Genomic DNA, 24,125 nt, shown 5'->3' on the forward strand with positions numbered 1-24,125 from the left:
CTCTCACTTTGATGGGAAATCTCAGCTTTTCCTTCCACTCAGCCATTCCATCGGCGTGAACAACCATCGTTGTAGAAACTTCATTCGTAAGAGGTTCCTCGTTCGACAGCAAACGAGCGCTCACAAGAATTTCACTCTCCACGGTTCCCACTCGCGAGCGAGGCAGTTTGCCGTACAGCGCCTTGACGTGCACGTTGAAGTCTAACGAGACATCTCTGCTTGAAAAGACCTTCAAGTTCTCATCTTGAACCACGTCGGTCATCTCGAACGACCTTTTCGCCCCCCAATCGGTTCGCACGTGCGCTAATCCACCGACTCGACCGATAACCGAATGTCGTCGGCTTTTGAATCTTCACTCGCGTCCGTCAATCCTGCGTTGCCCGCCGAGTCCGCGTGGCACACGCTTGAATAACCCACAACGCACTGGTTGCCGTCTCGCTCGCCCGCGCGCGCTCGTGCGGTTGCGCGCAGTCTGCGGTGCGCCAACGCGAACGCGACGGGAGGAAAAAAAGCTCAGCGCGTGTGGCGCCAAAATTCCCCAGACGAGAACAGGTCGAGCAGACGCCGCCACACGAGTACGTTCAGACGGCATTCGACGGCGTCCGCGACGCTGAGACGATGCTGGCGTGTAACGCATGCTGGTGTGACCTAGACTCTGGATCGGCGTACATCGCGGCGTGCGATCACGTCTTCTGTGCGTGCGAAAGACGCGTGTGCTCTCGACCTCGACCGTTTAGGTTGCGGTTTTATTCGAATACTTCCCTCGCTCGAAGCGCGCGCATGGCGCGAGTTCGTAGAATCTGACGACAGTTGATCGACACAGGTGAAAAGGATGTGCACCTCGGCCTCGAGCAGCGACAGTGCGCGGTGTGTGCGACGAAGATGGAAGAGCGAACTATTCGAGTCTCGGAAGTTCAACCCGACCTCGGCGAGCTTCAACGCAAGCTGACTGGCCTCAACCCGAACGACATGCTCACCGCCGTTGCGTACGGATTAAAATTTTGGGACGATCAACTCGAGCTTCGATACAGAACTGAGCTTGAAAAGTCGTTCACGAGCGCGCAAAGAAGCGCTGAGATGTACAAGAGGAAACTTCAGGTGTGTCGTCGCCTCTTGAAACGCCACATGCCATGCAAACTAACCTGATCGCACCTCCAGGACGTGCACAACGCTTATAAGAGAGCCAAGACGAAACAAGATGAACTTGCCGCTCAGTTAAAGGAACGAGAGAATGATATTGAAGAGTTACAGCATCGCTACGAAGAGAAGAGCAGAGAGAAGCGTCGTTTGGAAGATTCAGCTGGAAGAGGCAGACCGAGCCTGGGACCACAGTTTCAGGCACGCACGGCACCTATGATGCCAGAGACTGCGGGTCGAATCGATACTCGAGGTCGTACCGAACCTGATGGTTGGCTGCAACAACAACGGGTCTCGTCTAGCGAACTCCGCAGTCATCGTAGCTCCGAGCAACTTCACAGGAATTTACCGCAGCGTCGCACCAGTCTCACGCGCAGTTTCGACAGCGGATTGACACCTCCATCAAATTCACGCGACTCACACGAGCGCACATTTCGAGCTCTTTCTCCGTACACGCGTCAGGCAGTCGAACCACCTTCTCGGCCCGGACGTGATTCCGTCGGACTGTTCTCGAAACGACGCATATTCTGACGCCGATTGACAATTGAATGAACGAGTGAAACGAGTGATGACGACATGCATAATAACGATTATCTTTTATTCTCTACTAGATGGCTAAAAGAGATATGTGGTAACACGCTACGTAGGAATGTAAAGGTTTGAATGAAATGACTCGACCGTTGCCTTTTTATCGCCCGATGATACTCTGCGCCGCCACGTTGAGGCCCGAAAGTAGGGCGCCACCAGCACCATACACCGCTACAGCGCGAGGACCACTCATACTTTTGTAAAGTGCCCCTGCACCTCCGCCTGCGAATATGGAGCACAGGGAATCGTGCCGATTTTCCAAGTACGCCATCGAGGCGCTTTCGAGAGCGGCGTAATACAAGCCGAGGCAACCCAAGGTGTTCCCCATCGATCGTCCTCTTTGACTTACGGCGTTGAGCATTCTATTCAATCGCAACTTGGACGTGTCCAAAGCCGGTTCCGGTGCGGCTTTCATGCTCCCGTATAACCCCCACCCTCCGCCGGCGATGCTTCCACCGAGGTATCCAACCCCGGTCAGGTACGTCAGGTTTTCACTCCAGCTTCGCGTCTTCACCGTGCGCTCTTCATCGAATAAGAACTCAGGTGTATCCGATAACGCATAAATCGCCTTATTCATCGACGGATCGAAAGGCCCACCCAATCCGCTATACGGATTGTACGCCCCGCTCGCCCCGCTCGGCAGCGCCAGGCTCTCCGCCGGCGCCCCGAAGTTTGGCTGCTCTATGTTCTCGTTCAGCGCGCTCGTCGTCACCGCGCCTCCGTTGGGTTCATCCAACGTCTTTGCCCCGCTCGATGACGCTTCGTTCTTGTTCTTTTCACCCCTTCGCACGCTCAACAAGTCTCGAAGACCCATGATTCCACGCCAGACTCGCGATCGGCGCCGACGCGCGTCCGTCCTTTAATCGGTTTCCGTCGCGCGCGTCGGTCGCGTCGCGCGCGTCGGTCGCCGTTCGTCGCGTCGCGCGCGCGTTCGAGTCGCGCCTCGTCGCGTCGCGCGCGCGTTCGAGTCGCGCCTCGTCGCGGCTCGGCGCGCGTCGTCTTCAGACGACGAAAGATGTCGACGATGATTTTCCGCGCCCACCGCGAGGGTCTGGCGCTCGCGCGGGTTCGGTCCGCCCGGGCGCGACCTTTTCGGGACGGCGGCCCGCGTCGACTTTTACCGCGCGCAGAGGGCGACGCGGCGACGCGACCGCGACCGCGCGTCGACCGAGGGACGCCCGACCGCGGTCGGCGATGCGCGCGGTGGCGCCCGCGCCGAACGCGCGCGCGCGACGCGAGGCGACGACGCGGCGCGCGGGCGGTCGCCGCGCGCGATGGGGCGACGAGCGACGACCGCGCGCGAGTGCCGCGAGCGCGCGAACGGCGTGGACGATGGGGATGAGTGAAAAGACATCGACGACGCGCGCGCGGCGATCGCGAGGAGACGGCGCGACGGAGACGCGAGCGCGGTGGACGTCGGCGCGCGCGGCGAACAAAGGGTGGGTGCTCTCCGAACGGGACTACCCCGAGGGAGAAGTGATCTTGGGGATCGAGATTCGATCGCATTCCATAAAAGCCGCACCAGTGGATACCGCGAACGCCGAGTTTCAGCGACCGGGGGTGTCGGTGCCGATCGAAGAATTCAACGAAGAAAGCTTGCGAGAGGCGCTCGAGAAGGTTAACAAACACTTTGGCTGGAGAGGGCCGGTGGGTGTAAGCTACACTCGTTTAGCCGTGCGCGCGCTCGGAGGCGTGCAAAAGGGAGAACAGCTGATGTCTAGGATGATTCCCGATTGGCAAGGACGAATCGCCATGATGATTCACACCGAGGCGGCGGCGTATGCGGAGATGTATTTCGGCCCAGGTCGCGAGAGCTCGGGCGTGGTGCTTGTGTGTACGCTCGGCAAAGGATTCGGTGCGGTGCTGTACAAACGAGGTCAAAAAGTTCGAAACGCTGACTTCAAGCACATGACGTGGACGTACGAAAGGGAGCTCCAGAAATTACAAAAGACGTGGGGCTGGAGCGGCGTGATGCCACCGTTGCCCGAGGAGACGTCAGAGAACGTTTTGAAAGTAGTCAAAGAGTACGGATTAAACGGTAGAGGATGGTGGCTTGAAAATCTTCAACCGTCAGAAAATCCGTGCGCGACGACGGACGCTGTCCTCGCGTGGGCTTCTCTCGTTGATCGATATCTACAAAAGGTTGCTTCAAGCGTCAAGCCAGAGCGTCTCATTTTGTTACCCACCGGAACCGCGTCGGATGTGAGTGAAGAGGTTTTACTCTCTCTGTTTCGCCCAGGAGTCCAATTAGCTGGGTTAGAGTCTGAAGTTCTCATCATGGGGGAGTTCCCAGACAGAGCATTGGTGAAAGGAGCTGCAGTCGGGGCGCACATAGAACTCCAATCGCGAGCCGCGAGCGGCGTGTTGCGAGACGCAATTTGCAAAACAGTCACCGAAAGCCCGATTCTACGTGCGCTGACTGACGTTGAGCTCGACTGGGTGTTTAAAAAGCTCGATTCCGATAAAGACGGCGAGATATGCGAAAATGACCTGGTCACTGGCGCGAGATTCTTTGGCGCAAATCTGTCAGTCGCAGAGGTGAATGGCGTGCTTAAGGAGTTACATTGTGGCTTAACAGGAGCAATCACCCGCGAACTCCTCGTCAAGTGGTGGAGCTCAGAAGTGTCTCACGGTATTGTCACTCAAATATCTTCATCTATTGAATTGGATGAAATTCTTGCAGCCTCAAAAGCGGAGATGGAAGTTAGCAATCTCGCTGGTGTCTTAGTGGCGTCGAATGTAGATAAAGTCGTCGTCGTCCAATGTGGGTTTTCATATTGCCGTCCGTGCAAGAAGTTTGAAGCGTCGTATGAGCAAGTCGCGAGGAATTATCCACAGGTGTCGTTCTTAAAAGTAATTGGTGATAGTACCCCAGCTGCCGCACACTTGTGCAAGGATGTTCTCGCAATTCAGTCGACTCCTGACTTTCGCATTTTCAAAGGGGCGACATTAGTGCGTCAATTTACGGGCGCGAATAAAACTAAGCTCGAAGAAGCTATTAACGCCGCGCTCGAGTATAAGGAATTTACCGTACAGTAGCAAATCCGTAATCATAGCAGCTAGCATGATTGTCAACTACAAATCTATTTGCAAGTCAGTCCAGTCCCCAAGCCCGTTTAGGATTTCGTTCAAACGCGCTTCAACTCGAGCGCGATCGTCGAGGTTACCAATATCTTGAAATTTTGCTCGTGACGGATGCCAAACTATTATATTCGATTTGTGATCCTCGAATACTTCGTTCCATTGAAAAGCATCCACGACTCGCTCGCTGGCCTCAACAAATGCCAATAACTTTTCACTCTTGAAATCTTTCGCAAAATCTCTGAAGCTAGAGTTACTGTCTGATTCAAGCACCATGGCTATGTAAACACTTTTCTCCTTCAGACGTGTGCCATGAACATCGACAAGGTTGACTATCTGTGGTTTTCGAGAAGTTTGTTTTGCCGTCTTACGCATCGCCGGCGCGCGAATCACCAAAACTCTGAACCACCCAGCGGCAACAATCGCAAAAATAGTGCCGACTAAAGGTAAAATTCCATTTTCTAAGCAAAAGAACCATAAACTCTCGGCCATGTCGGAGACATCTGTGCGTAGCGCTTTCATCAAGAGCCTCCAATCAATGGGTGCTCCAGGGATTGGGAAAAGAAGGTGCGCATCAAATTCCGCGGCTGGTAAGCCTTCTTCTGTTACCAAGACGCGAGATATCCATGCCACGAGTGTGTCACGAGTGCTCCAATCTTTCAGCTGATCGTAATATACGTGCCCACGTTTACCGCGGTGAAACATAAGGGCGACTAATTGCGTTCCATTTGCAAACGTCTTGACAAATTTTTTATTTCGCAATCCATCAATCCATCCGAAAGCCACTTCATCTTCCGTCAAAGATAACTTACCACTACTTCTAACGTTAGCAAGCTCTTGCATTAAGCGCACAAAAGACGGGCTCCTTTTACTGCCGACCGCTACGAAACACACTCTCGTCAATCCCCCCGGCTCGCAACCGACTCCATGAGCATTGGACGCGGTTAGTCTAGGAATGACTTGAAATCTATACTGGGCTAAAGTTAGCCGTATTTTATCTTTCGAGTTCACATTGTCGACGACAGTGCGGTCGAAATCCCTGAAGATGATCATCGCGGGTTCCTTCTTTACGCCCAAATCCTGTTCCCAAAATTTGGTGTCACCAGTCTCGTAGTCTACCCATACAACGTCGACATCCGCGCTGTACTCTTCAGCCAAGTATCGCACCATCAATGGCGGTCGTTTAGAAGAAACGTACACAAATTTTACCTTATCTTCATAGGAAGTCATCGATTGCACATCGTTTGGGGTGATGGCAACAAGATCTGGTAACGTCAGCATTTTCTTGCCGACAAAGGACAGGAGTAAGTTCACCTTAATACTACCGCGATATCTTTTGATGCAAGAGTAATGCCGACAATTTGGACGTACACCAACAATAACGGGTAGGTCTGATCGACGAATGGGACGAGAAAATAAGCCACTGCTCCCTAACAATTGCACGAGCCGAGGCGATGTGAGAGTGTTTACCCGTCCAAAGTTTGCCACGCCGTTGGTCATCCTCGAAGCCTGCTCCCATACTGGCCCCGCTCTGTGGCATGAATCGCTCGCATCATCGTATATTTGTATTAACCACGTCTTTTGGCTCCTGAAAACGAGTTTTTCGATGTTCTTTTCGTTCAACAAAGTGGTTTCAGAAGCAATCAGTTCCGCCTCTTGGAAGCCGCTTTGCTGTCGAAGGCCTTCTTGCGTTGATCCCGAGTCCCAGGTGCCACGTCCGCGGAACCCAGCACCTTGATTCGTTTGTGTTTCAGATTCGTCCAAATATATCTGCAAATCGTACACGCGTTTACTTTCTTCATCCGACAACACTGCGTAAGCCTTTTGTATCTCAACGAACCGTTCGCCAGCCTTCGCTTTCTCGACGTCGTCAACGTTTCTTTGCTTATCTGGGTGGTAAATGAGCGATAGGGAACGATACGCTTTCTTAATATCTCCCGCACCCGCCCCCCGTTCGAGTCCTAGGGCACCGTACAAGTCGTTCGCGCCCTCGCAAACTCGCACGTGAACGCAAAACAGAAAGGCGAGTACTAGAAAGCGCCGCATCTTGCGCAGTGTCGCTGAATCACGCGCGATTTGGGCGACGACACGAGCGTGCACGACGCTTCAATACTTTATCTCTTCATTTTTTATCCTCAAGGCGGCCGATAACGAATCGCGTTTCGGAGTGCGGGGATGGATGTCTGCGCGCGCGCTCGGTGTCGCGCGCTGGGGTTTGGGCTCTGTTAACAATCTAATCTTCCTCGTCTAATGCCCCCGAGTACTCCGCGATGGCGTCCAAGGGAAGCATGTGCGCTTCAAAATCATCGCTTAGCTGGATAGATGCCGTGTCAGTTGACTTATTCTTCTCGAGGAGCTTGCCGCGCCTGCCGCGGAACTTTCCTGAGACGACACAAATGCGCCCACCGGGCTTCGGTACAACCGTCTCCAGCGCGCTTTGACTAACTTCGATCGTAGTTCCGTTTTCTTCTAGTTGTAGCATGCACTCGGTTGGGGTCAAAACGTCCACAACGACTCCCTTCATGAGGTAGAATTGTCCACGTTTAAAGCTTTTGCTCACAACCCGCACACGAATGTTGGCAAACAACCAAGGCTTTGCCGACATTTCGGAGTCTTTACCTGCATCACTTCTACCACGCTTCTCCCCAACTTTTGCATATTGACTTTCATGCATCTCTGCAAGTTCACTAGACCTAACTGTCACTACTTTACCGCTATTGGTGAGCTCAACGCTGACTTTCCCGTCGGACATTCGCAAAACGCGCCCAGATACGCCTGCATGACGTCCATCGACGATGTACATGAGCTTGCCTTCGCGCGGTCCAAGCTCTTGGCGCCTAACAAGCTTCTCATCTAACGTTTTTACATTCCTCAGTCCCGCATTAGCCATCATTTGTGGGTCTCGCACCATGTCAGCCTTCTTCTTGCGAGAATCACCCGGTTTGATGTACTTCTTCTGTGGCTCATCTTTCTCCACCGGTTGAGCACCCAAGCCAAGACGGCCAGGTCGTGGAATAAATTCTACCGCTTCGACCATACCCTTATGCATTCGACCGACTGCCTTACCCTCCTCCCAACCCATGCCGCGCAACATCGCTTTGCCAAAATCCTCAATTGGCATGTCCTCGTATTCGTCCATCGATGCTTGATTCGGTAAATCTTCCATATCTTCCTTGAACGCTTGAAGCTCCTTCTCTTGCAAACTTCTACCTATGAAACTCTCCCTCGCGCGATCTTCGTTGCTTATCTTGGGTGCGGCGGAGCCGTCTTTCGGCCCCATCTTCGTCAACCCATATGATACACCTTTCTGAGCCACCTCACCACCACCCGCCGCGATGGTTTCCGCCACGTGGAATCGCTTCTGATCTTGTTCTATTTCTTCCTTTGTTGGTAGAAAACTTGGTGCCTGCGTGAGAAAATTACATTCGTCAGCAGTCGCTTTGTCTCGAGCTCGTCGCGTCCCTACACTCACCTTTCTTTGTCGTCCCGTGCCCACTTCGAACGTATTCGCAATCTTAGGGATGACCTTCACCTCTGTCACTTTCTCCTTCTTCGTCCCCTCCAGCGCGTTATCGTTGACGGCGGTGAGGTAATCCACGTCTTCCTTTGCCTCCTCGTGCTGCACGGCCACCTTCACCTGCGGCGCCTTCTTTTTCGTGAACGCGAAAGATTGCATGGCGTGCGTGGGGATCAGCCTACCGTCGAACAACTGCACGCGATATGCCCTATTGCGGTGCGCGCCTCTCGCGCGATTCTGTTCGCAACGCGCCCGGCACTGCGGACGAATGCGGCGAAAGTTTCGCAAGGCAACGACGGAGCGGGGGCGGAATTGAATGCACGAACCGCACTGCGCGTCGCTCGAGTGGGTGTGTCGAGCGTCGTCGTTCTCAAGGCGAGAAGAACATCAAGAGTGCGCGACTCAACCAATCGAACCTCGCGCGCGATCAGGATGGCGGACGAAAAGCCGACTTTGCTGGAGCACGAGTGGGTGGAATTCAGTGCCAGAGTCAGAAGAGTGTGCAAACGCTCAGCGGCGCTCACGCTGAGTGCGGCGATAATTTCGTTTGGGTTACTCATCGCGTCGATCACGTGTGTGTTCGCGCTGCGATATATCGTCGTTCCGCGCGGTCCGGCGTCGCTCTCGCAAGATCTAGTGTTCGACTACACCGCCGCGGCGCCGGTGGCGAGAGTGAGTTTCATACCGCAGAAGTTCGCAAATACGGGCGAATCGAAACCGCGGAAAGGACGAATTGTGAGCGCGAAGCAAAACTTTGACGTGGACATCGAGTTTGTCGTCCCAGACAGCGAGTATAACGTAAACGTTGGTATGTTTCAAGTGAATGCAAAGTTGCTGACTCCAAGTGGGAAAACTTTACTCGAGAGATCTCGACCTGGAATCGTGAAATACACGTCCAAGGAAGTGAAATGGCTCAAAACAATTGTATGGTGGCCGTTTCACGCTCTGGGGTTGATTGAAGAGCAGCAAAACGTGCGCGTCGCAATGGTACAAAACTACAAAGAAGATAGTGAGTCTCCGTTCACGGACATTGAAGTGACAATGAAACCGCACGCTGGAAGTGCCAGGTTACCGCAAATATATGAGGCCCGCGCAATCGTTCATTTAAGTATGAATTTTGTTGCCAAGCTGCTATATTTCTACCCCATCGCGTCGTCCTTTGTTCTCGTTGGGCTGTTCTGGTCGGGTTTCAGCTTTGCCGCCTTTGTGTCGACGGTCATTTCTTTGCTTATCATGGGGAGTAAAATCGACGAAAAAGATGCAGAATCTCCCATGAAACCGGACGAGATCGGAAAATACGCTAGAGCGATCGCGGATGCGATGGATTCCGCCGAAAGCTCGCAGGCACCGGCGCATACGACAAACGGGATGATGGACGAAGGTTTGCGGCGGCGAAATGTCTCTCCGTCATCTTAGTGTTAATTCATTCTTTCATTAGTCGAAGCATACGGTACGCTTGTAAATCATTTCTAGTACAGCTAATCGTAAACGTAACATTTCATTTCTTTTGCACCTTCTCTTCCACAAACTCGTCGATCAAGTATGGCCATGCGTCGTTGGAATCATAAGTGTCCAAATTCTCGCCCACTTGTCGACTAAACTGAAGAACTTGCGACCAGGTGTCGTTCGAGATGGCCTTGCCGTGATTCTTCTCCAGAAAGTCGCACCATTCATCCGTAAAGCACCATTTGTCCGCCATCAAAACTTTCCACAAACCGATGGCGGTATCGAGTGACAGCGCCTTCGCGTTTGGTTCCTTAGCGAAGCCAAACGTAAACTCGTACACATCCTTGAAGGCATTCGGCCTGGTGAGCTCACTTCTCAGTGCATCCATTTTTGCCTTTAATTTAGCCACGGAATCGCACTCCAAATCCATCATTCCTCGAGTAAACTCCTCCTTTGTGTATTTCCCCATCGTCTCGGCGTCCATCTTCAGTGAAAGCACGAGCGTCACTGGATCGAAAGGATCCACACCTAAATCTTTGCAGAGCTGAATGATACCCTCCGCTTCGATTCTCTGCTCTTGCTGGTCGTCTTGGGCTTTGTACACATCGAACATCGCGTCAATACCGGCCGAGTTAGTGGAAGACCTTTTCGAACTCTTCGAGCGTGCCGAGTAAAAGTACACCTCGAACGCGCTTTCCATGTTCCAAGACGCCTCTTTGAGCGCGTGAATCGATGCACTCTCATCACTCGTATCCGCGACTTCCATAAATCGTCGCACGATAGCTTTTTGGTTCTTGTTGAGCTTATTCTGTTCGTCAAAGTGCGCGGTCAGTGATTTAAATTCATCTTTCACGAGTCTTCGTTCGCGCGAGCGCTGCACAGAGTGTGCTTTCAAGGTAACTGGCAATGTGAGAGTGCGTACCATGGTGCCAACTATCTCTCACTCTCGTCTTTGACGCCGTTCATAGACGTACGCGACAGGCGTGCGAGCGCTTATGACGATGGTCGCTGTCTCCTTGTCCAAGGCGCGTCGCATTGGTTTTTCAGAATGCGCGGTAAAATCGACGACGTCTGCAGACGAATTTGCACGATGGGAATGGCTTTGAGAATGACAAGGTATACTATTTACATCGCGTGGTGTCATGTCTTCGAAGAAGCGAATACTACACTTGCGTCGGCGCGGCGCCGCGCAGAGGAGGGCTCGTGATGATTTCGAGCTTGCGCTGCAAGTACGCAGCAGAGACCAAGAACAACGAGCACATAGCAAACATGGCCGTCAGAGGGAACAAAGCCACGTTGTACAAAATAATACAGACGAAGAGGTTGAGTGGGATTCTGAAGCAGTTCATCACCGTGCTTCTGATTTCCTCGGGAACGTACGTCGCGCGCATCTTCATCATGCTTGGCCAGAAAATTCCAACCAAACATTCAAAGACTAGAAACCCGAGCATCGTGATTTGCCCCTCGAGCGTAATCGACTGCCCCGGAGTATAGTTCGCTTGGAACGGGAAAATCTTGAGCACGATGGGCAACGCCAAGGATGCGGCGGACGCCAAGAAGACGTATTGCATATACTTCTCCGGTCGTAAGTCCTTGTCTCCCAAGAGCTGACCCGCGAAAGATGAACCGATCATGCACGCGACCATCATGGTCGCGAAAATCATCCCATGAGGAATGATTTCGTCGTTCGGGCTCAGGGCGGGGGTCCACAAAAAGACGAACGAATACATCGCCGCCTCGAAGAGCGACTGCATCGCACCAAGATACAGCACCTTCTTGTCGTTGAAAATGGCATGCTTCGCCGCCGAGAAACTGGCTTCGAGAGAAACGTTAGCATTTACGGCGCCTCTATTTTCTGTCCACGTCAAAGCGATGATAACACCACCGATTGCCAAAAACGTAGCCGCGGCGTCAAACGGCGCAACGGGACCAAAGTTCATATCAGTCACCAAATAGTTCGCCAACAAGCCCGCGACGATCGACACCACACCGTTGCCGATGAAGATCGCTTTTGAAAACGTCCCATTCAACCACTCCGGGTCGTAGTTCCGAGAGAAGTGTTCGGACACGAGCCAAGATTCGAACGCGGTGAACAACAGCGACGTCGCGATGCCGCCAAAAAAGCGACCGAGCATGAGCACGCCGTAATCACTCCAGTGCTTCGTGATGCAGGACGCGATGTACGTGGCGACATATGTTAAACCCGCGAGCTTACGTCCATATCTGTCCGCTAAACTACCCACGATGGTTCCGAAAATCATACTCGACCCGAAACCAGCGATGAAGAGTTTCCCGATATCTCCGGTGCCGTATCCGTAGTGTTTGTACAGCGCGTACACGTACGGTCCTTGCAACCAATCCCCAGCCATCATCAACGCGTACACGACCAAGTAATTGGTCCTAAACGCCAAGAAATTCGCCGGTAAACTCGCCCCCTTCCCGCTCGTCGGACGCTTTCGCACCTCGAGCGCCGCGCACACGGACGCGAGGGCGCCGAATGTGAGCACATAAAACGACTCCATCGCGCGCGCGAACCGTCAGCGCGCGAACGACGAAGACGATGCGCGCGCGCTCGATCGCGTCGGTGTTGGCGTCGAGGCGGCGTGTGCGCGCGCGCGCGCGCGTCGCGCGCGTTCGACGTCAAATGCTCCTCCGAGGACGGGTTTTCGTGAAAACACGCCAGAGATCTCCAGATCTTCGTTTTCACCCTCGAGCGGTTAAATACGTGACTTGATGGCGAAAAGCCGCCCGCGCCCGAGCCGTCGCGCCGGAGCTTTCTTTGGCATCGCGCGCGCCGAATCCAGGTTGCGCCCTTGGCGTGCGCGCGACGCGCGGTGCGACACAACGTGACGTCCGCTCGAAACGAACGCGATGCAATCTTTGACGCACACCCCGCTCAGGTACGACGCACGCGCGACGACGCGCACGCGCGACGGCGCGACCGCGACGACCGCGGAACCGCGGACGGTGTTTATCCATCCGCGCGCGGGCGCCATCGGCGATCTCGTAAAATCGCGCGACGCGCGCGCGCGACGGACGACCGAGGATACTGACAATTGAAAATTTCCTTCTCCAGATCCACGAGCTCGCCGCTCGCGACGCGCCGATCGAAGGCGTCCAGGTGCGTGACGGACGTAGAACTCGCGCGCCAGCCCGATAAGGAAGGATATCGGGGCTAGACCTCGCGCGCGCGTGCGGGCAGCGTCGAACGCGCGCGCGATGCGGACTCGCGATGGAGCGCGGCATCGCACCGTCGGAAATGTTTGCGCCGATGGCGCGCACGCTGGGGAGCATCGCGCGATCGATGCGGGCGTCGTTTGCGTGGGATTGGAAACCTGAACGATCGCTTCAATCGACGCTCCTGGCTGGACGCCCAAGGGCGAGTGGGACGACGAGGAGAGAAGAAACGACGACGATGCGGTCGTCTCGAGAGCGCTCGAATTCAAATGACTAACGCAATGCGCTTGTTTAATCACATCGCAGAGGTGTCGTCGCCACTGCGACGACCGAAGGTCGCAAGACGGCGCCGCTCGAAACTGGCGGCACGCTGAAGGGTGAAAAAGCGTTCGGTAAGGCTGCGGGCGCCGCGGCCATGACTGGTGCGATCTTCGCCGGTGAACAGTCCCAGTGGAAGGATCCGCGTTGGAAGAACGGTAACTGGGACCTCGACATGTTCAAGAACGCAGCTGGCGAAGTTGACTGGGATGCCGTGATCGACGCAGAAGTCGTGCACCGCAAGATGTTGGAGGACAACCCGGCCGTCTATGATGAAGACGGTCTCTTCGATACCTCCATTGTGCCGTGGCAAGTGTGGATGCGCCGATTCCATCTTCCGGAGGCGGAGAAGGCGAACGGCCGCGCCGCCATGGTTGGCTACGCGTTTGCGTACCTCATTGACGCCGCCGGCGGCGCCGGTCTCGTTGACTTGCACAACTCCTTCTTGGGCAAGACTGCCATTTTCGCTACCATCCTTTTCGTCACCCTCGTCCGATCTCTCAAGGACATTGACAACCTCAAGGATCTCGCGGCTGAAGCTACTTTCTACGATAAGCAGTGGAATGCGTCCTGGGAAGGTGTCGACCGTCCGTCTGAATCGCAGAAGTAAACGCTGAAACGCTTGGCGTGTTTTCTTTAGGATCGTAGCTGGCTTGCTGAAAGTTTATCGAGCGGAAGTATCGGTGAACTTCAAACAAACATTTTATACAACACATTAATTTGTTACAAACTCTTCGCATGCGTCATTTGCGTCGTAGGTGACCCCACCGCCGTCTTTGCCCTTTGAGGTGTGCTCCCCAGAAACCACAAAACGTGGCGCTTTGGCTCTGAAGCACCGCGCGAACCGACCCGGTCGTCGTGCGCGAACGATGACTTACTCACACATACCTTTCGCGCACTGATGCAAGCGCACTTTCCCTCAATCACGAGCGAGCACCGGCCAACTGCTGTTCGGATTGGGCGCACAAAACACAAGGCGGCACGAAGGCAATCGTCGAGGTTCGTACCGACAATGGCACTCGACTCGACGATAGATCCTATCTCGTTCGCCCCCGATGAAGCTTTGACGAAACTGTCCAACTTAATGACCCAAGGAGTGAAATACCCGCAACTGAGAGCGGTGGTCGTGAGCTGGCTCGCCGAGGTGCGCGAACCATCGACTCTCGTTGCGGCGTGCATCGACGTCATCTTCACCACCCTGCGCGATCAGTACGAGATCGGACGCGAAGAAGACGATGATGGCGAGTTACTGATTTGCATGTACTTGTTGTTGGAGTGCCTCGGTAGAACTCCCGGAACGCGGGAAGGGCGAGAACGGAGACGCTTTACCAGCACCGTCACGAGAGGCGTAGTTTTGTGTGATCGAAGTCGCGCACACGTAGGTAAATTGGTACATTCAGCGATGACCACGACAAATGATGTCATACCAAGCCGTGCGATCGTTCGCTTGATCGAAACATTTGGGCTTGAGTTTGAGGATTTGAACTTTACGAGCTGCGCAGCTGCTGCCGAAGGCGTCTCAGGCTTCGTTCGACAGCTTTTAGAAGACGGCAAACAGAGCTCGGCCATGGCGCTCATTTTTCACTTCAACCTGGAAGAGTTCGCAACAAATGAAACACTGCAAGGTTTGGCGCAGTGTAATGAATTTTCACTCGCTCTTGAGTTTGTTCAACTCGAACCAACTCTGGCCAAAAATTGGATTGAGTTTTGCGTGCACCAGGGCGTCCACGAGCACCATCACGCTGCTTTGCGACAAGCACACAAAGTTGTCACGATATTTGAGATGGAAGCCGAGTTTCCGGACGTGCGCACGCAGTATTACAAGTCGACTATTGCGAGAATGATTGCGAAAGGACAATTTGAAGTCGCGCTCAAGCGCGCAGGCGCCGAAATCAATCTTCAAGAGTTTGTTGTCGAATCTCTTGCAGCGATCGAACAATTCGAATACGCTTTGGAGTTCGCAAATAGGTGTGGACTAGAGTTTGACTGTGATCCAGTGGAGCTGGAGAAGTTAGTCGCACGCAGGAGAGCAACGTTTTTCCAGCTTCCAGAGCATCTCTCTCTCGACGCGAACGTCGTCTTTGTTGACGATGCAAAGAGCTTGCATTACATCTCAGAACGGTACCTCGCAAATAAAAAAGACATTGGAATAGATACTGAATGGGGTGCTGCGGTGGGTGAAGACGCGGACAAGGAAGACACGAGTCAGGTAGCTACTCTACAACTTGCGTCAGAAGACGGCGTAGCAATTTTAGACTTGCCAGTTCTAGTTCAGAGCTGTCCCGAGGCGTTAGAGGCAACGATCGGGCGAATGTTTCAGGACGATAAGGTGTTAAAATTAGGGTTCGCAGTTCAAGAAGACTTGCGACGCTTGGCAAAATGTCACCCTGCGTCTTTCGGCAACGTACGCAATGTGGCCGACTTGCAATCGTTGTGGAAATTAGCTGTGTCAAAGGCGCGAATGACGAAAGAGACTCGTGATTTTCCATGGGCAACCGACGAAGAACTGTCACGATATCAACCCGTTGGCTTATCGACTATGGTCGCTGCCGTACTCGGGAAACCGTTGGACAAGACGATGCGGATGTCTGATTGGTCGAAACGTCCGCTGACCGCACAACAGCGAGTGTATGCGGCACTCGACGCGTGGACTCTGGTCGAATCGCATCGTTCGCTCCTCGCATCTCACGCCGATCGATACATCGCACTAGTCGATCAAGTGAACAAATCATATGAGTTCAAATAGCGCATAATCCCATGGTTGTTGTATCAAATGTATCAAATAAGCATCCCGCCGGCTTCAATGCTGTGTTCAGTAAGAACGCACGTCGTTGCACGTCCGCACTCGTGCGCTCGCGCTCGAGTCCCCATGGCGGTCGAAAGCCAGATGAATGCGCTGCAAATAAACCCGGGTAAAATATTGATCGACGACACCTTCGTTCGCGACACCTCGCGCGCGGTTTCGACGTATTGGTTCCCCAATCGAGCGCAAACGCTGGAGGCGGCGTATAAAAAAAAGTGGTTCGCCACGGACGATACCGTGACTATCGTGGACGAAGAGATACGCACAAGGTTCGCCGATATCATCCATGCCTTAGAACTCGCGGTTGATGGCGACGATATCGATCGAACGCGTGTTTTGGGCGCGCACGCTCGGTGGTTGCAAGCGCCGGCGACGACGGCTGCACTCGTGGTGCTGTTGGACCAGTTCAGTCGCCACGTGTATAGGAACAGAGACGATCGAGACGCGAAAGTCAAGGTAAACGATACCGTAGCTACGATAATTGCCGAAGACTTGCTCGATAACAAGCGCGAATGGTTGGTCGAGCTTACAGTACCCGAGCAGGTGTTTGTGCTCATGCCATTTCGTCACACCCAAAAGAGTTGTCCTCGCCTGTTGCGATGCTTGGACACGATCGACGCCCATGTAGCGATGGAGAGTGAGAACAAGGCGTTGTTGGAACGGTTTCGTAAAACCACGCTGCGTTGTTACCAGGATTTACAAGGTAAGCAGCACAAGGCTGGTGATAATATTTTAGAACGAGAAGAGTTCACGCCGACGGAGGGTGTCATGACGGCGATGGCCTCGCACACACTGTACAAAACCATAGAAGCGTTTATGCGCGATAGAATGAGTGAATTTGGGAACTCAATAGCCGTTTCGCTGAGTGGAGGCGTGGACTCCATGGTCCTGGCGTATATTCTCAAGCATCAAGGGTACGACGTCGTGACGCTTCACATCGATTACAAGAACAGGCCAGAGAGCACGGAGGAGGCTGACTTCGTCGATGATTGGAGCCTGAGACATGGCATGAAATTCGAGAGATGTACAGTGGATCAAATTAGACGCGGAGTCACGCCGAGAGAGCAATACGAGATCGAGTCGCGGAGAATACGATACGGTTTCTACAAGGAAGCCGGGGCAAAGCATGGCTTTCCCGCCGTATTGCTTGGACATCACCACGGAGACGTGCAGGAAAATATAATCACCAACTTGATGCGTGGAGCGAATTTATTATCAGTAAATGGGATGAGTGACGAAGGTGTAGTGGAAGGTGTTCGCATTTGGCGTCCGATGCTCTCCCATGTGAAGGATGACGTTCTGACTTTTGCGCACGCTTATGGCATTCCGTATTTCCTAGACTCGACGCCGACTTGGAGTACGCGAGGAAAGCTCCGAAATCAGCTCGTACCTTTGCTTGAAGACATGTTTGGGATTGGTTTATTGAGGAACCTCAGCGTTATTGGTGAGAATAGCGAGCAGCTTTCTGAAATGGTCGATAAATCTCTCTTCAAACCTTTTTGGGACGCTACAAAGTCGAGCGACGTGGGCTGTTACGTTGATTGCGAACCATTCATTTCCCAGCCTATATTCTTCTGGAAACAAGTTATTCGCGAAACATGTCATGGTCTCGGAGCGAGTATGATGAAAGATCGCTCTGTACGCTTGCTATTGGCCCGAATCAAGAGAGAAAGATCGACAAAAGATGGTTGGTTGTGTTTAAAGAAGGAGAACGCGACTTTCATGCACGGCAATACGTTTGGTATGTTTACAACAGAGTTTATGCCTAGGTCTGATACCATCGTGCCTGGAACGCCCATAGTCGTGAGCTCCAGTGGAGCATCTTTCGATATCGGAAATTGGCATATCGACCTCGAAGTGGTGTCGAACGTGAGCGTCGACGGGAATCAGTGCCCTTTGGAGGGCCCCGCAATAACTGTGTGGAACGTGCTCGAGAACGATATTTCCTACCACATTCCGTACAAGGACGGAACCAATTCATACGTCATAGATCCAGAGATTAGATTTCCCCCGACACAGAACCTGGATACCGCGGTACGGGACGCGCTCCCGCTTGTCGTCCCCTCGGCGCTGAGTTTCGCCCACCTGCCTAAGGAAGACAGACCACCTCGCAAGGCGAACCGTTGGGACCGAGCGATGATGGAGCTCCCGACGTGCGTTAAAGTGACGCTTAAGTTTAGGAGAACGAAGCTCTACGTCGTCTCAAATGACGACGACGACGCGTCCTGAAATAGTCATAGTCGTCCCGTCCCCTCGTCGGCGTCGCTCAGTCCCCCGTATGCGGTCCTTTTAAAGAAACTTGCCATTGATTCGACTTCGAGTCCATGTTCGAGAATGCATTCAGGCGATCTAAACCGTCTCGCGCCATCGCTACCGCCTTCTCGATCTCCTTGGCGTCCGTCAGTTCGCGCTTTTGCCTAAACTCAACCTTGATTTCCTCCACGATGGCCATCTTGTTCTTGCTCGGAAACTTTGTCGCGGATTTCAACACCGCGCGGTACAATCGTACGGTGTCCATCGCGCGCGCACCCATGCACGTTCCGCGTCGCTCGTCGCGCTACGCGGTATGCGTCGAATCGCGTCGCGTTGTGTGTTCGTCACTCTCGCGCGCGCCTCGTCGTCTCCCGATGGCGTCGCGCGCGCTCGCGATCGGTGCGACGGCCACGACGGCGGCGTTTACGGCGTACGTCGCGAGTGAAGAAGGCGCGCAGCGCTCGTGCGTGTTCTGGGCCAACGCGTTTCCCGTGTACGCGCGCTATCGCGCGGTGCAAGCGCGACATCGCGACTTCGCTCGCGCGGGCGTCCCGCGCTGGACCGGGATGGTGCTGAGCGATGACGAGGCGAACGAGGCGTACGAAGCGCTGCACGATCAATACGCGACGCCAGTGCGAGATTTAGTGTACGCGATGCGGGGATTTTATCTGAAAAACGCGCAGTTGCTGTCGACGCGGGACGACTTTGTGCCGCGGCAGTACTTGACGTGGTGCAAGGACACGCAGGATAGCGCACCCGTGGAGATGAAACCGGGCGAGGCGAGGGCGATCGCAATAAGAGAACTGGAGAAAAATGGACACACGGACGTGTTCGAGGCGTGGGACGAAACTCCGCTCGGAGTGGCGAGTATCGGACAGGCGCACAGGGCAAAGCTGACGAAAAAGTACGGCGGCAGAACCGTCGTCGTCAAGGTGCAGGCGCCCGGAATCGAGCGACGATTTCGAGCGGACATTCGTACATGCATTGACTTTTGTAAGCTCGCCATGCCGCAACACGTGCCACCACTGGAAGAAATAGAGAGGCAGTTTTTGACTGAATTCGACTATCGCGCCGAGGCGGAAAATCTCGACGAAGTCAGATCTGCGGTGATGCCGCGGTGGGGGAACAAGGTGTACATTCCGGCGCCTCACAAGGAACTGTGCACAAAGGAGGTGTTAGTGATGGATGAAGTTCCTGGGAAGCGATTAGTAGACGGTATTCGCGATCAGTTTGACGCCATTGCTCGGTACAGGGGCACCAGTGTGAGTAGTCTGGAGGAAAATGAGCGTAGAAAGATTGAGAGCGGGAGGTTGCGAAGTCGAGACGCGAAACAAGCGGCGAAACACACAGAAAGAGTAAATACTTTCATGAAACTTCAGCATCACTTACTGATGCCTCTGAAGCTCGCGTACAACGTGTCGCCTCTTCGGTTGGTGACCGGTCCCGTGAATCGACAACCGCCGCCGAAGCTCGTGAACCTGGGAGCGCTCCTTCAAACCTTGGTCGACGTGCACGCGTATGAGATTTTCGAGACAGGAGTGTTCAATGGCGATCCACATCCGGGAAACATCATGCTGATGCCTGACGGTAGGCTCGGACTGATTGATTACGGGCAGGTGAAACGCATAGACTCTGATGCGCAGCGGGCGTACGCCAAACTCATCTTAGCTGTAGCCAAAGGCGACGCTGAAGAATGCCACAGGTTGGTGCAGTCTAATAAACCAGAAGGTTTCGGAGCCCGAAGTAAGAATTCAGATGCAGAGGTCAGTTTTAAGTTGGCGACGTTTTGGAACGATCGAGACACGCCCGACGTTACCGAGGGACTCAACTTGCAAGAGTTTTTGGACGAAATGCAAGCGCGTGATCCGGTCATCAAGGCTCCCGATGAGATGGTCATGATTGCACGCGTTTCGGTACTTCTACGAGGTATGGGCAACGCGTTCAACATTAGGCTTAGAATGGCCGAGGCGTGGAGAGCAGATGCGGAGAAGCTCTTGGCGCGCACGGACCCAGATTACTTTCTGTTGTGACAGAGGTTTGTTTTAGCGACCGGTACTTAGTGATATAATGTCGAATAATGAGATATTGTACTAGAAATGATACGATATATGGTGTGTGTCTATTTCCCCTCGTCGTTGAAGGTGACGCAAACTTCGACGCTTTGTTCGTTTTCGTTCGCGACGAGAGAAACCGAAAGGCCTCGCGTGGCCTTCTTACCGCCCTTCTTCTTGCCCTTGCCGCCGCTCTTCTTACCATCAGCTTTTTGACTCTTCTCTTTGCCCTTCTCCGCTTTTTCCTCCTTTTCTTTCTCATCTTCATCCTCCAAGCCGGCGGCGATTCTCTCCTTCTTGATCTTGCGCCGTTCCAAAAACTCTTCCTTCTTCGCCTTGATGACGTCCAACGAGGCGGGCACGTCGGACACCTTGGCGACGACGGCGATTTTTACTTTTGAGAAGAAGGTGAGAGTATCGAGAGAGTGCTGAATACGTTCGTTACCGCTCGGCGCACTCTTCCCGTTGCTCTTCTTACTCTTCTTCTTGTATGCGGTGCTGACGGCGAACATGTCATCTTCGTCGTCTTCGTTGCGTCGACTCAACTGAGTGGTTTTGACGGCGGATACATCGACTTTCTTGGTATCCCACTTTGCCAAATAAGCCAGCAAAGCATCACATGCCGACACTTCGTCCTCGAATGGTTCTGGAGCGTTCTCCTTTTCCCACTGCTTGCGCTCCTCGTCGCGCGCCTTGCGCTCCTCTTGCGAAGCCTCCCACTGCGCCTGCTTGATTTCCTTTTGCTGCGCGCGGAACAGCTTCTCACGAGCCCAATAATTGTCCTCAATCTTCTTTTGATTCGCTCGAAGCCGGTTGATTTCCTCTCTCTTCGCTTTGATCACCTCGTACGCCGCGTTCTTCTCTTCGATGAGCTTGGGCACGTCGGCGTTGGCGGTGTCGTCTTTGCTCTTCACCTCGTTCAATTGCGCGCGAATTTTAGCTTGTTCAGCTTTGATGCTATTGATTTCCGCGTCCTTCGCTTTGATGCGATCCATGCACGCTTTTCTCCTCGCGTCGTGCGCGGTGATCAGGGCTTGCTTCTCCGCGTACTCGCGCACGAGGTCTCTACTCTTGTTCAAGCTCTTGATTTGGTCGACCAACTTCTTCTCTTGCGCCAGTGGCATGGTTTCGTGCGCCAGCTTCCCATCGATTCTCGCGATCTCTTGATCAATCGATTCATTGGTGAGGAATTTCGATTGCGCCCGCATGGCGTTCGCCTCCTCGCGAACCCGATCGCGTCGCTCGTCGTTCGCCGCGAGCTCGGCGCGAACCTCGTCCCGCTGCGCGATCTTTTCGTTAGCAATCGCGTTCAGCGCCTTGACCTTTTCCAGCAACGGCGCGTTCGTGGTCGAGCTCGTCGTGCGTCTTTCACGCGCCGCGTTCACCAACGCCTTAATCTCCACGATGCGAGCCTGTTTCTCGTCCGTAATCGCCACGAGTGCCGCGATCTCGGCGTCGTGCGCCTCGCGGTCTGGACGTGGCAATCGCTCTATGCGTTTCGGCTTTACGACACCATCGACGGTCTTCAGCACGCTCTCGGGCGAGCCTTGTTCCTCATCACACTTCGTCGTCGTCGTCGTCGTCGTCGTCTCGGGCGCCTTCGCGGACGCGGTGTCGGCCGTCATCGCGCGAAGCGTGCGCCGATCTGTCGCGACTTCTGGCGTTCTGTCGAAAACGTCCCGTCGCGGCAAAAGCTGGACGATCGGGCATGTGAAGTAGTGAGGTGATATAAATAAAAACACTGAAAATGATCGATAAAAAAGAATGTTGTACTTGGGGATGGCCGAGAATCTATGACGTGACAGTGACGACCGGTCAGTTGTCCGAACTTCCTGCTCGTTCCCGCGCCGCGCGAGCACACGCGAGTCGCACACTCACCGAACTCGGGACCTCCTCGACGTCTGCGGACGTGTCGTGTTTTGATGTCGTATCGCATCGTTTCGCGACTCGTTCGGTGGGCCCAAACGAGGAATCATACCACTAGACCACCATCCCGTAAAGAACGACCGTTAAGCCTATCAGTTGAGGATATAGAAATATTGGAAACACATTTGCATGGCGAATGGTGGAAGTTATGGGTACTTCGGACGAAGTGTTCGTTCGGAAACTGCGTTCGTTCGCGTCGCGAACGCACCTCGAACTTCACATCGACGCGGCGATGCGAGGCGAAAACGCGGAGGAGGATTACATCGACGTCTACGCATCGTCTCGCGCCAGACGAGTCGCACGCCACGCGAAAGCGGCGTCGACGACGCTCGAGAGTCAACGACGCGAAAGGCATTTGCTCCTCGAGGCGGTGACGCAGCAAAAAGAGCTGTTGGATGTGGAACAGAAACGCGCGGACGACGCGGAGGATGAGCTGGAGAAAGTCACCGCCCAGGCGGACGCGTTGTCGAAGAAATTGGACGATTTGATGTCGACGTTCATGTCGAGGAAACTGTTGGAGAGAACGTGCGAGACGCCGACGCCGTCGTCCTCCGTTGCGGCGACCTCGACACTGCAGCTTGAAAACGAGCGCTTGAAAAGAGAAATGTACGACATGGAGAAACGCCACGCGGCGGAAATTGCTGATCTTCGCGCTGATCTTCGTGCTGATAAGCCGAATGCGCTCACGGCGGAGGAACGAAGGCGATTGTTGACGGAAATCGCCGAGGCGCGGAAAGAGATTGCAGTCGCGAAAGAAGCGCGCGCGAAGGCGCTTTCGGAAGCCATCGACCTACGTACGAAATTAGAATCTTTAGGAGCGGCGGCGAGTGTGAACGGTGTGAGTGGCGCGAACAATGCTTTCACACCGGCGGCGAGTGTGAACGGTGTGAGTGGCGCGAACAATGCTTCCACACCGCCTAAAACCCCCGAGTGGGCAAACATAGACTGGGACGCGGCGCACGCAGAGATGGATTCCATCAAGGCGGAGAAACAGCGCATCACGCCAAAGTTAGATAGTGGGAAACTACCCTCATTAGAAGAAGAAATAGATTGGGAAGCCGCCTACTCGGATATCGACGCGACGCGTGCGCGACGGAAAATATTATCATAAATAAATGTGTATCTACTCCATTTCGAGCGTGGTAAAGTACTTAAGCGCGTCGAACTTCTCACCCTTCGCTTCCTTGATCAATCGTTGCAACTCGCGCGGCTTCTTGATCTGACCTTGAATACCGATTTCGTCGTCTTCGCCCTTCGGCACGACCCAGAGTGGCCACGCGCTCGTGTATCCGGTGCAAATCCCGTCTGGCTTGATCACATCTTCGTGCCCTTCGGCGTTTTGGTAGACTCCGTTCGGGAAGCATTCAACGTAATCGATGTACTCCATCGCTTCTTTTCCCAACAGTTCCTTTTGCTTGTTGCAGTTTTCGCACCAAAACGCCCCGTACAGACGCGCCCCCGCCTCCTTCAACTGCTTCGCGATGGCGATCGCTTCTTCACTCGATTCCTTCTGGACAACGTACTTGGTGTACGGTACGGCGACCACTTTCTTGGCCTTTTCTTCTTCATCCGCGATCGCACCGAGCGGCACACCGAACGCGGACGCGAGTGCGGCGGTAGACAGTCCGAAGAGCGCCGCGCGACGGTCGAGGTGTTCGTCGTTCGCCGACGCCGACGCGCGAGTCGTCGTCGTCACGCGCGCGCGCGACGTGGAACGACGCGCATTGGTGCGCGCGTTGATCACCGGAACGTTCGAGCGAGCTGGAGCGAACATGGACGATACGAGGGGCGCGTAAGAGTGGCGCGAGCGAGCGATCGGTTGTGGATA

At 54.0% G+C, this 24,125-nt stretch overlaps 16 protein-coding genes across 16 annotated transcripts; 8 read left to right on the plus strand and 8 right to left on the minus strand.

Annotated features, from left to right (window-relative positions):
• Nucleotides 1–882: 882 nt before the first annotated feature.
• Nucleotides 883–1,668, plus strand: OSTLU_14551 (predicted protein; the record flags this gene model as incomplete). Its single annotated transcript, XM_001416584.1, has 2 exons — nt 883–1,098; nt 1,159–1,668. The coding sequence occupies 2 exons, from the start codon at nt 883–885 to the stop codon at nt 1,666–1,668; spliced, it is 726 nt and encodes a 241-aa protein (XP_001416621.1).
• A 157-nt stretch (nt 1,669–1,825) lies between these two features.
• OSTLU_7965 (MPT family transporter: inner membrane translocase (import) Tim23) lies at nt 1,826–2,308 on the minus strand (the record flags this gene model as incomplete). Its single annotated transcript, XM_001416871.2, has 1 exon — nt 1,826–2,308. A coding segment is annotated over one exon (483 nt), but the record flags the coding sequence as incomplete, so codon positions are not given.
• Nucleotides 2,309–4,422: 2,114 nt separating this feature from the next.
• Nucleotides 4,423–4,764, plus strand: OSTLU_34039 (predicted protein; the record flags this gene model as incomplete). Its single annotated transcript, XM_001416585.1, has 1 exon — nt 4,423–4,764. The coding sequence occupies one exon, from the start codon at nt 4,423–4,425 to the stop codon at nt 4,762–4,764; it is 342 nt and encodes a 113-aa protein (XP_001416622.1).
• A 431-nt stretch (nt 4,765–5,195) lies between these two features.
• On the minus strand, nt 5,196–6,852 carry OSTLU_14554 (predicted protein; the record flags this gene model as incomplete). Its single annotated transcript, XM_001416872.1, has 2 exons — nt 5,196–5,246; nt 5,416–6,852. 2 exons carry the CDS (start codon nt 6,850–6,852, stop codon nt 5,196–5,198), a joined length of 1,488 nt encoding a protein of 495 aa, XP_001416909.1.
• A 187-nt stretch (nt 6,853–7,039) lies between these two features.
• Nucleotides 7,040–7,411, minus strand: OSTLU_34182 (predicted protein; the record flags this gene model as incomplete). Its single annotated transcript, XM_001416873.1, has 1 exon — nt 7,040–7,411. The coding sequence occupies one exon, from the start codon at nt 7,409–7,411 to the stop codon at nt 7,040–7,042; it is 372 nt and encodes a 123-aa protein (XP_001416910.1).
• Nucleotides 7,412–8,755: 1,344 nt separating this feature from the next.
• OSTLU_30523 (predicted protein) lies at nt 8,756–9,739 on the plus strand (the record flags this gene model as incomplete). The annotated part of the gene is made up of 1 exon (XM_001416586.1): nt 8,756–9,739. The coding sequence occupies one exon, from the start codon at nt 8,756–8,758 to the stop codon at nt 9,737–9,739; it is 984 nt and encodes a 327-aa protein (XP_001416623.1).
• An 82-nt stretch (nt 9,740–9,821) lies between these two features.
• On the minus strand, nt 9,822–10,694 carry OSTLU_34329 (predicted protein; the record flags this gene model as incomplete). The annotated part of the gene is made up of 1 exon (XM_001416874.1): nt 9,822–10,694. One exon carries the CDS (start codon nt 10,692–10,694, stop codon nt 9,822–9,824), a length of 873 nt encoding a protein of 290 aa, XP_001416911.1.
• A 205-nt stretch (nt 10,695–10,899) lies between these two features.
• On the minus strand, nt 10,900–12,371 carry OSTLU_30525 (predicted protein). Its single transcript, XM_001416875.1, has one exon. The coding sequence runs from the start codon at nt 12,289–12,291 to the stop codon at nt 10,933–10,935; it is 1,359 nt and encodes a 452-aa protein (XP_001416912.1). The 5' UTR covers nt 12,292–12,371; the 3' UTR covers nt 10,900–10,932.
• A 990-nt stretch (nt 12,372–13,361) lies between these two features.
• ELIP3 (possible early light inducible protein) lies at nt 13,362–13,874 on the plus strand (the record flags this gene model as incomplete). Its single annotated transcript, XM_001416587.1, has 1 exon — nt 13,362–13,874. The coding sequence occupies one exon, from the start codon at nt 13,362–13,364 to the stop codon at nt 13,872–13,874; it is 513 nt and encodes a 170-aa protein (XP_001416624.1).
• Nucleotides 13,875–14,081: 207 nt separating this feature from the next.
• OSTLU_24216 (predicted protein) lies at nt 14,082–16,037 on the plus strand. The gene has a single exon (XM_001416588.1). It carries the CDS (start codon nt 14,166–14,168, stop codon nt 16,008–16,010), a length of 1,845 nt encoding a protein of 614 aa, XP_001416625.1. The 5' UTR covers nt 14,082–14,165; the 3' UTR covers nt 16,011–16,037.
• A 114-nt stretch (nt 16,038–16,151) lies between these two features.
• On the plus strand, nt 16,152–18,296 carry OSTLU_30528 (predicted protein; the record flags this gene model as incomplete). The annotated part of the gene is made up of 1 exon (XM_001416589.1): nt 16,152–18,296. The coding sequence occupies one exon, from the start codon at nt 16,152–16,154 to the stop codon at nt 18,294–18,296; it is 2,145 nt and encodes a 714-aa protein (XP_001416626.1).
• A 37-nt stretch (nt 18,297–18,333) lies between these two features.
• Nucleotides 18,334–18,585, minus strand: OSTLU_30529 (predicted protein; the record flags this gene model as incomplete). Its single annotated transcript, XM_001416876.1, has 1 exon — nt 18,334–18,585. One exon carries the CDS (start codon nt 18,583–18,585, stop codon nt 18,334–18,336), a length of 252 nt encoding a protein of 83 aa, XP_001416913.1.
• Nucleotides 18,586–18,694: 109 nt separating this feature from the next.
• Nucleotides 18,695–20,350, plus strand: OSTLU_30530 (predicted protein; the record flags this gene model as incomplete). Its single annotated transcript, XM_001416590.1, has 1 exon — nt 18,695–20,350. One exon carries the CDS (start codon nt 18,695–18,697, stop codon nt 20,348–20,350), a length of 1,656 nt encoding a protein of 551 aa, XP_001416627.1.
• A 72-nt stretch (nt 20,351–20,422) lies between these two features.
• OSTLU_30531 (predicted protein) lies at nt 20,423–22,008 on the minus strand. The gene has a single exon (XM_001416877.1). It carries the CDS (start codon nt 21,994–21,996, stop codon nt 20,440–20,442), a length of 1,557 nt encoding a protein of 518 aa, XP_001416914.1. The 5' UTR covers nt 21,997–22,008; the 3' UTR covers nt 20,423–20,439.
• Nucleotides 22,009–22,529: 521 nt separating this feature from the next.
• OSTLU_14563 (predicted protein) lies at nt 22,530–23,408 on the plus strand (the record flags this gene model as incomplete). Its single annotated transcript, XM_001416591.1, has 1 exon — nt 22,530–23,408. The coding sequence occupies one exon, from the start codon at nt 22,530–22,532 to the stop codon at nt 23,406–23,408; it is 879 nt and encodes a 292-aa protein (XP_001416628.1).
• Nucleotides 23,409–23,420: 12 nt separating this feature from the next.
• OSTLU_30533 (predicted protein) lies at nt 23,421–24,071 on the minus strand (the record flags this gene model as incomplete). The annotated part of the gene is made up of 1 exon (XM_001416878.1): nt 23,421–24,071. One exon carries the CDS (start codon nt 24,069–24,071, stop codon nt 23,421–23,423), a length of 651 nt encoding a protein of 216 aa, XP_001416915.1.
• Between the last annotated feature and the right edge of the window lie 54 nt (nt 24,072–24,125).

This window comes from Ostreococcus lucimarinus, chromosome 3, assembly GCF_000092065.1.
Source record: "Ostreococcus lucimarinus CCE9901 chromosome 3, complete sequence".
In the NCBI taxonomy this organism is placed as follows: Eukaryota; Viridiplantae; Chlorophyta; class Mamiellophyceae; order Mamiellales; family Bathycoccaceae; genus Ostreococcus; species Ostreococcus sp. 'lucimarinus'.

What these genes read in the sequence shown, in the direction of transcription:
- OSTLU_30525 (XM_001416875.1), bottom strand. Translation starts at nt 12,291, where the DNA reads ATGGAGTCGTTTTATGTGCTCACATTCGGCGCCCTCGCGTCCGTGTGC.
- OSTLU_24216 (XM_001416588.1), top strand. Translation starts at nt 14,166, where the DNA reads ATGCAAGCGCACTTTCCCTCAATCACGAGCGAGCACCGGCCAACTGCT.
- OSTLU_30531 (XM_001416877.1), bottom strand. Translation starts at nt 21,996, where the DNA reads ATGACGGCCGACACCGCGTCCGCGAAGGCGCCCGAGACGACGACGACG.